The following is a 10,955-nucleotide window of genomic DNA, read 5'->3' on the forward strand; positions in this document are numbered from 1 at the left end:
GCTTAAGCAGAGCATGTATCATAAAATATTATGCAGTGTTTTCTTAAACATGACTCCATTCATGTGAATGCATTGCTAGAGCAATTCAAATTTGAGAATCAGGACTAAAGAACATTAGGATCAACAGTCTCAAAGGCCTTTATTTTAATCTAAGAAAAAAGCAACAACAATGCCCCAGCTATCAAGACTGGATTGTATGTATTGAATAAAATAAGAAATACTATGTCTGAATTTCACTAATCAAGTAACCACAATTTCAGCTGCAGCAGAGGAGATGGAAAAAAGGCAAAATAACCAAACAGTCCCTACTTGCAACTAGCTAACAAAGCAGAAGATTTCGCTACTGAAGGGTCTGATATTTACCTCAGCTGTGGACAGAAAATGAATGTAGTACTTTCATGTATCAGTTGCCAATTAAATTGGGGGAGGGCTTATAAGATAGTGGCATCCTCTTAGTTTCCTTATTTTCAGCATGGGACATTTGAGCAATACCAGATGACAAATGGGAGCATTAAAAGGTCATTGTTGTTATGTAGACTTTCTTTTATCTTTGGCAGGCTGTCTTGCCATTCCACCTGAGTTTTGTGTAGTCTCTATTTGTTTCTCCTCCAAATGGAATTTTCCTTTCAATAGTGCACGGACACACACTCAGGTGATTTCCGCATGAATGACTATGGGAGGAGGGTGGTCAAAGTTCCAGGTCCAAAGTCAACAAACAGCCACAGTCTTAAGATGAAGGATCCTATCAGCACCTGCTCTGTGAGTATATGTTTTTAAAAAGGTCACTTCGGTATTTTCTTTTTAATATCACTGAGGTAGAAAATCAGATTGAATATGTTTTATAATATTAAGACTGTCACAGACATTGTATAGGTTTGAACTGTACTTGATAAGACCTTATGCTCTGTCTTCAGTACAACGAACTTTATCAAAATGTGAAACGATTTTCAAAATCTGGGGAGTACTTCTGCAAAGAACTCATGACAGTGTTCCAGCAAAGGTAGGCTCCATACGGTCACAGCCTTCAGACTACATTTTAATGGCGACAGGAGTTATTGTTTGACTCAGTTATTGTCTCTTGGACCACCTATTGTGTTTTAGGGCTGAGCTGGAATTTACATACGCCAAAGGACTACAAAAACTTGCAGGCAAGCTCATAAGGACCTCCAAAGAAATGTCAAAGAAGTAAGAGACACAGCGCTGAAGGTTTTTTTACTACCATTATCTTTTATCTTGTTTTGTGTTTAACCTGACCTCTTCCTGAGGACAAACTGTCAAAGTAGCACACAGAAATAGTGATAACAAGGGAAGCAACATGCACACAGCAAGTTAGACGTGATCTAAACACTGGCAGGTGTTAGGCTCATAAGTCAACAGCTCTAACCTTTTCATGCTGGCTCCCCCACTCAGTTCCACCTACAGTGCCTGGTGTCATGTGTCAGACGAAATGTACTCAAGAGCAGACGCCCACAGGTAGTTCTGAACATCAGTTCAACTTTTACTGCCTGTTCATATATTAAACAAATGTTTGGATTGCCCGTTAAATATGGTGTGTTCTCATTTCAGATCATTAGGAAATGCATTTCAGCAGGAAGCAATCCTGGAAATACGACAAGTCCTCGACGAGCACAATAAGAGGAAGAGGCCTGTATGAAATGTCTCCATAATGTTGTGTAATAAATGCGGTTGAAATCTTAATGTGTCACTAACATTTTCTGCACTTTGATAGCTTGACAACGCCATTGACAGAAATGGGAAACTTGTTACTGCTAATTGGAGTGAGCAACTCAAGGTAAAGCATCCATAGTTTTGAATGTTGGATGATTAATTGATCAGCTGTGATGGAGATTTAAAGTCTATTTTTATTATGAGGCAGATTCATACTGAAGTTCTGATCAGACTCTGATCAGACTCGCTTTACCGTTCCCTTTGTTTCAAAGGAAGTTGGTAAAAAAGCTTTTGTGTTTTGTGCTCCTTCTGATTGGAATAAGTTACCTTTAAATCTCCGTTCCTTGTCATCATTCCACTTATTTAAACATGTTTTGTTTTCTCATCTTCAAACTGACTGTGTATGTTTTCAGTAACGTCAACACTGTTTGTTTATTTCTCTCTGTGTATAGACTGAATCTCTCTCCTCTAAGGTGTCTAGTCTAGAGTTGTAATGGTTGTTGTAATGGTTGTAGCTCACTGTTGAATATTTGTTCTCTGTGTTGTCCCTTGTTTTGTTTTGTTTTTTGTGTGTTTTGTTTTGTTGTTGTTGCTGTTGTTTTTTGCTGTATGTATTACTTTGTTTGTTTCATCTGTAGTGTGTTATGTTTTGGTTTTGGTATTGCTGTGCTGTACCTGTGACCCCCTTGAAAACGAGGTGATACACCTCAAGGGGCTTATACTAATATAAAAAATTTCTTCATACATGCTTACTTTAAAAATTCAGAGTGTCAACGGTGCTAAACTTACAAGTGTAGCCCTTAAAGGACAATACATAACCCATACATTCTCAATAAATTACAATGTAGTTTAATAGTTTTAGTCTTTTCTTTTTGTGCGACATGTTATAAAGTATTTTTAACATCTTGGAACCAGCAGCCACAACTGCAGTCTTTGCTCTCTGTAGGGACAAAAAGGAACGGAATGACTTCAAAACGGGTTGATTGAAAACAACTTTGATATATCAATAATTTAAAAACATTTAAGCTGTTACTAAAAAACACAATATATTATAACATACATAGCAGCTTTTATGCTATATGTGTTATAATACATTATTAATCTGTTACATAAGAGGGATTGATTGAAGTATTTACTGTTATTTTTATAAAACACCTAAAATTACTTTCAAACCCTTTAAAATCATTTAAAAGGGGATAAATTCAGACGCCAAACTAAAACAGATGGAAATATATAGAAGATAGTTCAGTGTTAATTTTATGAAATCTAAGCCTTGCCATTGCTGTATGTAATAACTATGGTCATTTGTTGTTTATCACATAAAACAGTAAAATGCTGGTTATTTACAGATTACATGTTAAATTTTGTTCAACTAATAATACATTCATGGATCCTGTTTTTCCTCTTCTTAATCAGATGAAGAAGAAATTGGTTGGACTAACCAGAGAACATGAGGCTCTGTTCCACTTTGTCGAGAACAACAAACACATTTGCACTGAAAAAGAAAAGCAAAAGGTAGAAACAAGTTTGTCACCACTACATACATCCTGAGAGTGAACACTTACTGAACAAGCTGCCTATACATTAACTTATATTTTGTTCCCCTTGTTTTTGACTTTTAGATGCTGAACAGGCTGACTAAGTCAGCAGAGATGCAGGCGCGGGTAGATGAAGAGTACTTCAGTATCAACATGGAGGGTCATCAAATGAGACTCAAGTGGGAAAACACGCTAAAAAACTGCTACCAGGTGTGAGGAAAAAAACTTTCCCTAATTTCTAGAGCTCATCCTCTTATTGAGAGGGGCTTTTTGTGAGTGGACAGGTCTTTACTCAAGGACACCTCATTTTGTGGTAAGAGTTGAACCAGTGAGCTTTTGGTTGCTGAAAATGATCCATGAGCACTGTGGCGGTCTAACACTGAGTTCACTTTGTTTAGAGCACCAATTTACTTCACACCATCAAGTGTATTCTACAATTTTATTCATGCTATTTTCAGAAATGCAGTTATTAGTATGCTGAAATGAGGAAAATCAGCTGCTTGATCAAACCCATGATCTTTTGGTTCCTGTATAACCGTTAGTGCTTGTATTTGAAAAGGCAGGGGACTAAGCACTCAAAGTACTGTACAAAAAGCACAACATTACTTTCTGCTTCTTCTTTTTTTCAGATCATACAGGAGCTGGAGAAACAGCGAATTGAAGTCCTCTGCAACATTTTGAACAGATACAACCTCAATATGTCCAGCTTTGGGCAGACCCTCAATCACGTAAGACATTCTGACCTCTTTTACACACATATCAGTGAGTGTACTTAATCTCACTAATATAAATATACTTACACCCATTTCAGGGACAAAGACAGATCGAACAGGCAGTCCAAAGGGTGGACATGGACAAAGACATACAAACCCTGTTGGAGGAAAATAACATCACAGATGTGGACAGCAAAGCAGAGTTTTTAGTGGCTGATTACTTTGTAAGTCTGCGTTTTATTGTATGTGCTCTGGGAAATGTTTCATTTTGGAGAGAAGCCTGTCTGCAGGCCGCAGACTCACTCTATGAGTCACCCATTCAAAGGCATACACAGTCATCTCCGCAGGGGGTGTCTGTTTGATGGGGGAGTTCAAGCCGCATATACAAAGATGTTCTTGTCATTTTGTAACAGGGTGTGAAATGAAGGCTGTTTTCTTTAGTGTGCTTTGGTGTATATTTATTGTCAAACAACTCTTAAGCAATCAGTTCTCCTTTAAAAAATATGATTGGATGAACCTGATTTAATGGTTCTTGAATGAATGTATGGCCTTGGCTCTTGTGGCTTAGGTGCATCAATAGTAGATTTGAACAGAGATCGCCATAGTTACTAATGTTGTCTGTGTGAATCAGGAAGAGGACAGCAAATCCCTGATGGGCAAAAACAGAAGAATGGAGGCCATCAAACTCAAACTCCAGCGCCTGGAGGACACTATCAGAAAAACACAGAAAGACCGTGAAGGCAAGCTCAAGGCTTTCTCCTTTCACATGAATGAAAACACATTGAAAGTAAACAACATAATCTGAAAAAGGCCAATTGGTAAAACTGTGTTTCATAATCGACCCAAGGTTTTTAAAGTTGTCGTCACCTTTGACATTTTTTTTGCAGGAATTGAAAAACTGATCAAAACATACACTGAGAATCCATCTTTTTCAAACCAAAAGAACCTGGAGGACACAGAGCAGCAGCTGGACGAGGTAGAGCACAGCATGTGAAGTGGATAGAGATGTTGATGTTGTGTACAAATGGATATCCATTTGGAACTGAGTATAAATAAATTCACTTTGGTTGTTCTGTCTTGTTTCCTTTAGAGTACTCTAAAACTGGATCTCCTGGAGGCCACACGCTACAAACTCTCTTTATCGCTGTGTGATTTAGAAGGGAAGCCCAGGTCCTTTCACCGATTTAAAGACAGCATAATGAAATGGAAAGATAAGGTACGATTATTTGTTATCTTTAGGACATGAGGTATGTGCTGAGGGAGTGGTAGCCTATTTGTTCATCCATGCAGCGTCACTGGTTTGAGTTGTCAAAAAGAAAAAAAAGTATGAAGGCATGTTTCGTAGATGATTGTATCCAAAGCACTAAAAGAAGACAGATTAAAACCAGAGCAGGATACAGTATTGGTAATACCAATATGGTTACAAAAAAAACTATTTCTCTGCATAAAGGTTGAGTGTAAAGGTATCGGCTGATTAGGAAACAGTCGATTAGTTTGCATATTTTCATGAGTAAGGATTTAAGGGGTCTCATACTAATAACCACCATTTCTTGTCAGATGATGCCAGGTATCCTACATTAACACTACTTGACATATTAGAAATGTGCTCTAGGATTTTTTCTTATGGCTCTTCTATAAGGCGTTTATTCTGGGATTGACAATGTGCTGGCTTTAAATTTCCTACTTTATTAGGTAAATATATTAAAAAGCATACACCTGTAAATAGCTTCTACACCTCAAAGGGATTTACAAGACAATAAGTTACAATAGGCAACAACTCTTATATGAAAAAAATCATATTACCATGTCAATTTGGACCTCTACCACCATGGATGCTAACTTCATTTGATGCTTTCTCAAGCACTTATTTGGGGTTAAGATGTTGAGATAAGTCTATGACCTCAACATGTTAGTTTCTCTAATGACATTTAGCCTTTAAGATCGTATTTTATTTTTCAAAGTCATAAAATAATTGTGCCGTACTCAGAAAAGATTGTTTAGTTTATTATGATTTTTTACAAGACATTTGAGTGACATTAAATTAAAAGAATGACACAACCTTTGTTTTCTGTTTCAGGACTGTGAGCACAGCATTGTTCAACTGTCTCGCCCGGTCAAACTCAGGAGGACACTGCTCAGATCCAGACAGTCACTGAGAGCTTCAATCATTTACAAAGGACCTGCTCAGTTTGTGACACAACAGTCAGCAGAAGCCTTACCAAGTGCCACTGTGCAAGTCACTTCTACGACACATGAAGCAGCAGCTGTGGAGTGTGACAGCACTGTTAACGGAGACCTTCCCCACACTCATGACAAAGAACAAGGTAACACATCCCCAAAGAAGTTACACAAGGATTTATTTCTATAAAGACAAAAGGAAGTTTGTCATTTATGCAAAATGACACATTTCAACATTTCCCAGGTCAAACACTACCAGAGATGGTGAGTTTAGGAAAATGCAAGGCCCTGTACGATTTCACACCTGAACATGACGATGAACTGGTGTTAAAAGAAGGTAAGTGGTGACTACACAGTGGATTATCTAAAGCAGAAGAGGTTCAGTCACCCCAATGAAACAACGTTATTTTGAATTGTTTCACAGGAGATCTACTAGACATTTATGGAAAGGAAGAGAATGGCTGGTGGTTTGGCAAACTAAACGGGGAGACGGGACATTTCCCATCCACGTATGTTGAAGAGCTGCCTTTACTGAGCAGCATCAAATCCTCTGACGCCTGATCGAGTCATCAACTACGAAAATATCTAATCATCCAGGATCAAAAGCACCAGCTTCTGCAGCAAAACTTCCATGGAATCAACTTAAACAGGAGAAATACTCGTGTTTCACTGATAAATTACGTGTATTACACATCCATCTGCCCACATACTGGATTAAATCACTACACAGTCTTAAGTTATTTCGGATTCATAATGCATTTTTATTTTTACACCCAAATCGCTTTTCACCTTTATTTATTCCTCATTGTGTACACAACAATGCAATTATAAGAATATTTAACAAATGTTTTTTTAATATCTCAATTTGACTTTGACAAGTTCAAATCTAGCCAGTAAAACTGTACCAGTTTCCCTGAACACTGTATGAGTTATGAAGTGAATAACAAACGAGATAAATGACCTTTATAATGAATGACTGGTTGCTTCATTTACCGCTGTGTCTGGAGAACGACTACTAAAAAGGTAACTAGTTAACTTTTATCCATTCTTAGACAAACCAAAGACAGTCAAGGAATGTCCCCATTCCCATCCGAAAAAAACATGCTCCCCTAACCAAGCTTCAGGGTTTAATCAATGTTAAAAAAGAGGTTTTCAGTATAATTCAATACAACAGTGCTCAGAAAAACAAGACGTGTAAATATAACTAACATCAGTATTTATGAATTTTAGCAGTTAAAACGTCACTGCTTTGGTTTTTTATCATCTCAACCTTCCACTCTTAGCACCGTGCCAGAGTAATAAACGCCTTCCGGATGTTTGCCAGGAATGCAGGTAAGTTATTGGTCTCCTGAAGCTGACTCTCCAAGACCGGCAAAGACTCGAGGGCAGGGTCACTCGACACAACTGTAGAAATTAAAAATGTGGTTAAATATCCTTGATCCTTGATTGATGATGTTACAAAAATAACCATGAGGGACTTACTGTTTAATATATTAGCAACAAATCCCAAGAAAACATAGAAAGATAGTAGAATATTTACAATATCAGGACAATTTATATCATTTTTTAAAATTATAACACTGTGAATCATTTCAATACTTTTAATAGTATTAGGACTAATAGTCAAGTGACACGGCACAAGGGAATAAGGAGGCTTTGGCTACACAGGAAAGGCAACGAGCATTTGGATCAGCTCATAGTTGTTCTTAACATTTGTAACAATACAAATATTGAATATTCTCAGCTTTATATTTCACATAGTTGATTAAAGAAGTATATCTTACTCTGGTATGATCCGTCTGCCTTAATCCCCATAGTTACAACATAGGCGCTGTCCTGATCTGAAGGGTTGATATTCCGGAAAACAAACTGCAACTTTTCCCCTTTACAGGAAAGATAAACATATTCGGTCAATTGTGAGAGTACATGTTTACTTCAACAGATGACACAGTCAAGGCTTACCTACTACTACACTTTGTTTAGCTTACCTTTAACCAATTGGGATTTGCCAAGGATGGTTCGTATCTCCATCCCCAAATGTTCCTGAAAGACGAGTCTTGCTTTCCCCAGATTCTTCAGTCTGTCTTTGTTTGATTTATTTTGTGACTCAATTACTGAAAATAGACAAAAGGAGAGGAGTCAATCAGATAAAAAACTGTATGCTACAGTCATGCATGAAGTTATATTATGTACAGTACACCACTCGTTTCTTTTTTAAATATGAACTTACACTCTTTTCTCTTGGCTTGCTCTTCTTTAAGTTTCTCTATCTTCTGGATAAGGTCATCTTTATGCATCTCCTTCTGCTCAATCTCAGAGATCACTTCAGAAATGGCATGTTGTTTCTCTCTCAGTGATTCATTTTTATGATCCAAGTCTGAGGGGGGAAATTGCCACATCAGTCCAAGTATGCTTTAATAAAAACAATAAAACTCTTAACCTGCATGATGACCTTTTGTTCAAATGGGCTTTAGTGTACATTAAAGAAGTCAATTAGCCAGAACATTTAAAAAAATATAACACTGGAACAAAATTATATGGATAACATTATTAAATAACAACTATTAAACAATCTTTTAAACACAGAGCTACAGCTGGGTGTATGTCAACTCACCTTCTTTGAATGTCTGTATTGTCTCGAACAACATCTCATCGTCCTTGCATTTCTTTGAACATGTATCTTCAAAGAAGGGAAAAACATCAATGCTCATGTTAACTTAAATAATCTCAAAAAAAGAAATGCCCGACCCCGACCCCCACCTCAGATATGCTTGGCGAGTTATATGTTGTCGTATAAGACTGCAAATGAACCAGAGTTTTTTAACGATGCTTGTTTTTTGTTGTCTAACCAAATAACTCCTCATTCTTAATTAAAATGAATATAAAAACTGCCTGCATCAGTAGAATTGTGTGTAAGTTACTTTTCATAAAAGGCACATTTCATCTGGAAGCTCTGCAGCAATAAATAGGGATATCTACACTCTGAATATTATTATCAATGCTTCAAATCTATCTGCAAGAGAGCCATGTGTATATCAGAGTATAACATGGATGTTTAAAAGAAATGAAATTATTTGTGCTTTAATTGTTCAACTGTTTCCTTCATGGATTGTTTAGCAACATGTATAAGTCAAAGTACTTATTGTTTAAGCAACGAGTAATGAGGAGCCCCATTAAAAAAAATTAAGTATATCTCAGACATACCAAGTGCAGACTTGACAAACTGCCTGTGAGACTGGCACAGCTCTGTCGTTGTATCAATTATTTCCCCGTATGTTTTGAGCTGTTTGTTGTGGATCTCCTCCATTGCACTGGCGAATCTGGAACTCATGTTTGGATCAGTAATAGACATCATGGTGTTTGGACGTCAGACAATCTGTGATAAAAAAACAACAACAGACAGAACATACATTTTAACTGGTATCAAACTTTAAAATGGGACTGAAGCTGAACAAATATAAAGAGGCACTGATACAAGGTACATCAACAATAAATACTGTATGTATTGTATTGTGTTGTGTTAGAGAAAACACTGTTATGTTAAACAGCGTTAAATGGTAGCAGATCAGTCATATGTGTTGCCATACATTTCATTTGAAAGATAGTGGGGTTGTTGTACCAAAGTGTGGTTTTGTGATTTTATCCATGAATTACTCCACAAAAAGGCACAAGAGGTGATATTATTAAACATAAACTACTGCCTGACAATTCATTTCACATTTATAAATCAATTCATTTGTGATGTGCACGGCTCTAGAGGAAACTTTTACTTTAATATGACGTTGTTTTGATTAAGTTAAAAGAAAAGGGTAAGTTAAAAAAGAATGCGATAGGGAAAATGTTCATTTAAATGTATTTTTTTTTTTTATGTATTACTGTTTCTGCAAGTTTATCTAAGAAGCGGCATGATGACCTGAATGCGAGCCCATGACAACGCCACATGCGCACACCATGGATATATTGCGTATGTGCACGACGCAGTACGCACGACGCTGTGTGACGCAGAACGTGTAGCTCCGCCCCCGGCTGGTACATCAACAAACCCCACTCCTTGAAGGCCGTGCAAATAACGTCTTTCTACGATTATTCTACTGTCAACACATCGAAATACAACCTCATGCATATGACAGCATTTCTAAGAACAAAGATTACTAGACAACAGGGTATATGTTGACGGTCTGAGTGGATTAGCACCAGTTGAAGGTAACACAAACGCTAGCTCAGAAACATTCAGTTACTTAGCCGTAACTTTGAATCGCATTGATGACGTTGGAATAATAACAATTTCTGACGTTTACAATACACTTTGGATAATCTAGTTCGTTTAAAGTTGGACGAAATACTCACGTTTCAATGAGCAGCCTTTGGTAAACTCCGCGTACTGAACCAGCCGTTATATTCAAAAACCCGCGGTCTGCGTTCAGGAGGGAGGCGGGCACAGAGCACCGGAAGTGACGTTTTATCTTCTTCTTTGGATTTTATTGGCAGCTGGCATCCAAAAAGTTGCATTACTGCCATCTGCTGGATTTAATTATTACTCACATTCCTAAATCCTCCTCAACAAACCTGTTCTCGAGATATTTAAACAAGCATCTTCGGCCTCTCCCCACACTCCAAAATACTTTTTATGTGCTACATACTTTCTACATTAATAACTACATGTTCAACTGTTTCTGCTAGATTGCATATCTCACAAAGACCAGATGAATGTTTTCCAATGTAGAGTGCTATTTAAATGACTGTGACTGATTCTTGAGCTGGTCATTACGACCCCCTCTATTCTGTTGCTCCCTCTGTATTTTACTTTATTTATTTCCCTCTGAACTGAGGATAAATGTCTTCACTTTGTCTGATTGTT

General features: G+C 37.3%; 2 protein-coding genes across 2 annotated transcripts; one reads left to right on the forward strand and one right to left on the reverse strand.

Moving 5' to 3' along the window:
• Positions 1-520: 520 nt before the first annotated feature.
• nostrin (nitric oxide synthase trafficking) lies at positions 521-7,070 on the forward strand. Its single transcript, XM_020644178.3, has 16 exons — positions 521-759; positions 915-1,000; positions 1,102-1,185; positions 1,411-1,473; positions 1,567-1,648; positions 1,730-1,792; positions 3,085-3,183; positions 3,291-3,416; positions 3,836-3,934; positions 4,018-4,143; positions 4,551-4,659; positions 4,807-4,895; positions 5,010-5,135; positions 5,997-6,243; positions 6,342-6,434; positions 6,522-7,070. The coding sequence occupies exons 1-16, from the start codon at positions 664-666 to the stop codon at positions 6,656-6,658; spliced, it is 1,725 nt and encodes a 574-aa protein (XP_020499834.1). The 5' UTR covers positions 521-663; the 3' UTR covers positions 6,659-7,070.
• spc25 (SPC25 component of NDC80 kinetochore complex) lies at positions 6,835-10,576 on the reverse strand. Its single transcript, XM_020644179.3, has 7 exons — positions 10,445-10,576; positions 9,302-9,473; positions 8,712-8,777; positions 8,328-8,474; positions 8,086-8,211; positions 7,882-7,980; positions 6,835-7,501 (listed from the first exon to the last, which is right to left on the reverse strand). The coding sequence occupies exons 2-7, from the start codon at positions 9,450-9,452 to the stop codon at positions 7,377-7,379; spliced, it is 714 nt and encodes a 237-aa protein (XP_020499835.1). The 5' UTR covers positions 9,453-9,473; positions 10,445-10,576; the 3' UTR covers positions 6,835-7,376.
• Positions 10,577-10,955: the final 379 nt, after the last annotated feature.

Source organism: Labrus bergylta, chromosome 13 (assembly GCF_963930695.1).
Source record: "Labrus bergylta chromosome 13, fLabBer1.1, whole genome shotgun sequence".
Lineage (NCBI taxonomy): Eukaryota > Metazoa > Chordata > Actinopteri > Labriformes > Labridae > Labrus > Labrus bergylta.

Excerpts from the sequence above, each read along its gene's own strand:
- nostrin (XM_020644178.3), top strand. The coding sequence starts at position 664 with ATGAATGACTATGGGAGGAGGGTGGTCAAAGTTCCAGGTCCAAAGTCA. Across the intron at positions 1,793-3,084 it reads ATTGGAGTGAGCAACTCAAG|ATGAAGAAGAAATTGGTTGG; the intron begins GTAAAGCATCCA and ends CTTCTTAATCAG. Across the intron at positions 3,417-3,835 it reads CGCTAAAAAACTGCTACCAG|ATCATACAGGAGCTGGAGAA; the intron begins GTGTGAGGAAAA and ends TCTTTTTTTCAG.
- spc25 (XM_020644179.3), bottom strand. The coding sequence starts at position 9,452 with ATGATGTCTATTACTGATCCAAACATGAGTTCCAGATTCGCCAGTGCA. Across the intron at positions 8,212-8,327 it reads GCAAGCCAAGAGAAAAGAGT|TAATTGAGTCACAAAATAAA; the intron begins GTAAGTTCATAT and ends GTCTATTTTCAG. Across the intron at positions 7,981-8,085 it reads CAAATCCCAATTGGTTAAAG|GGGAAAAGTTGCAGTTTGTT; the intron begins GTAAGCTAAACA and ends TTTCCTGTAAAG.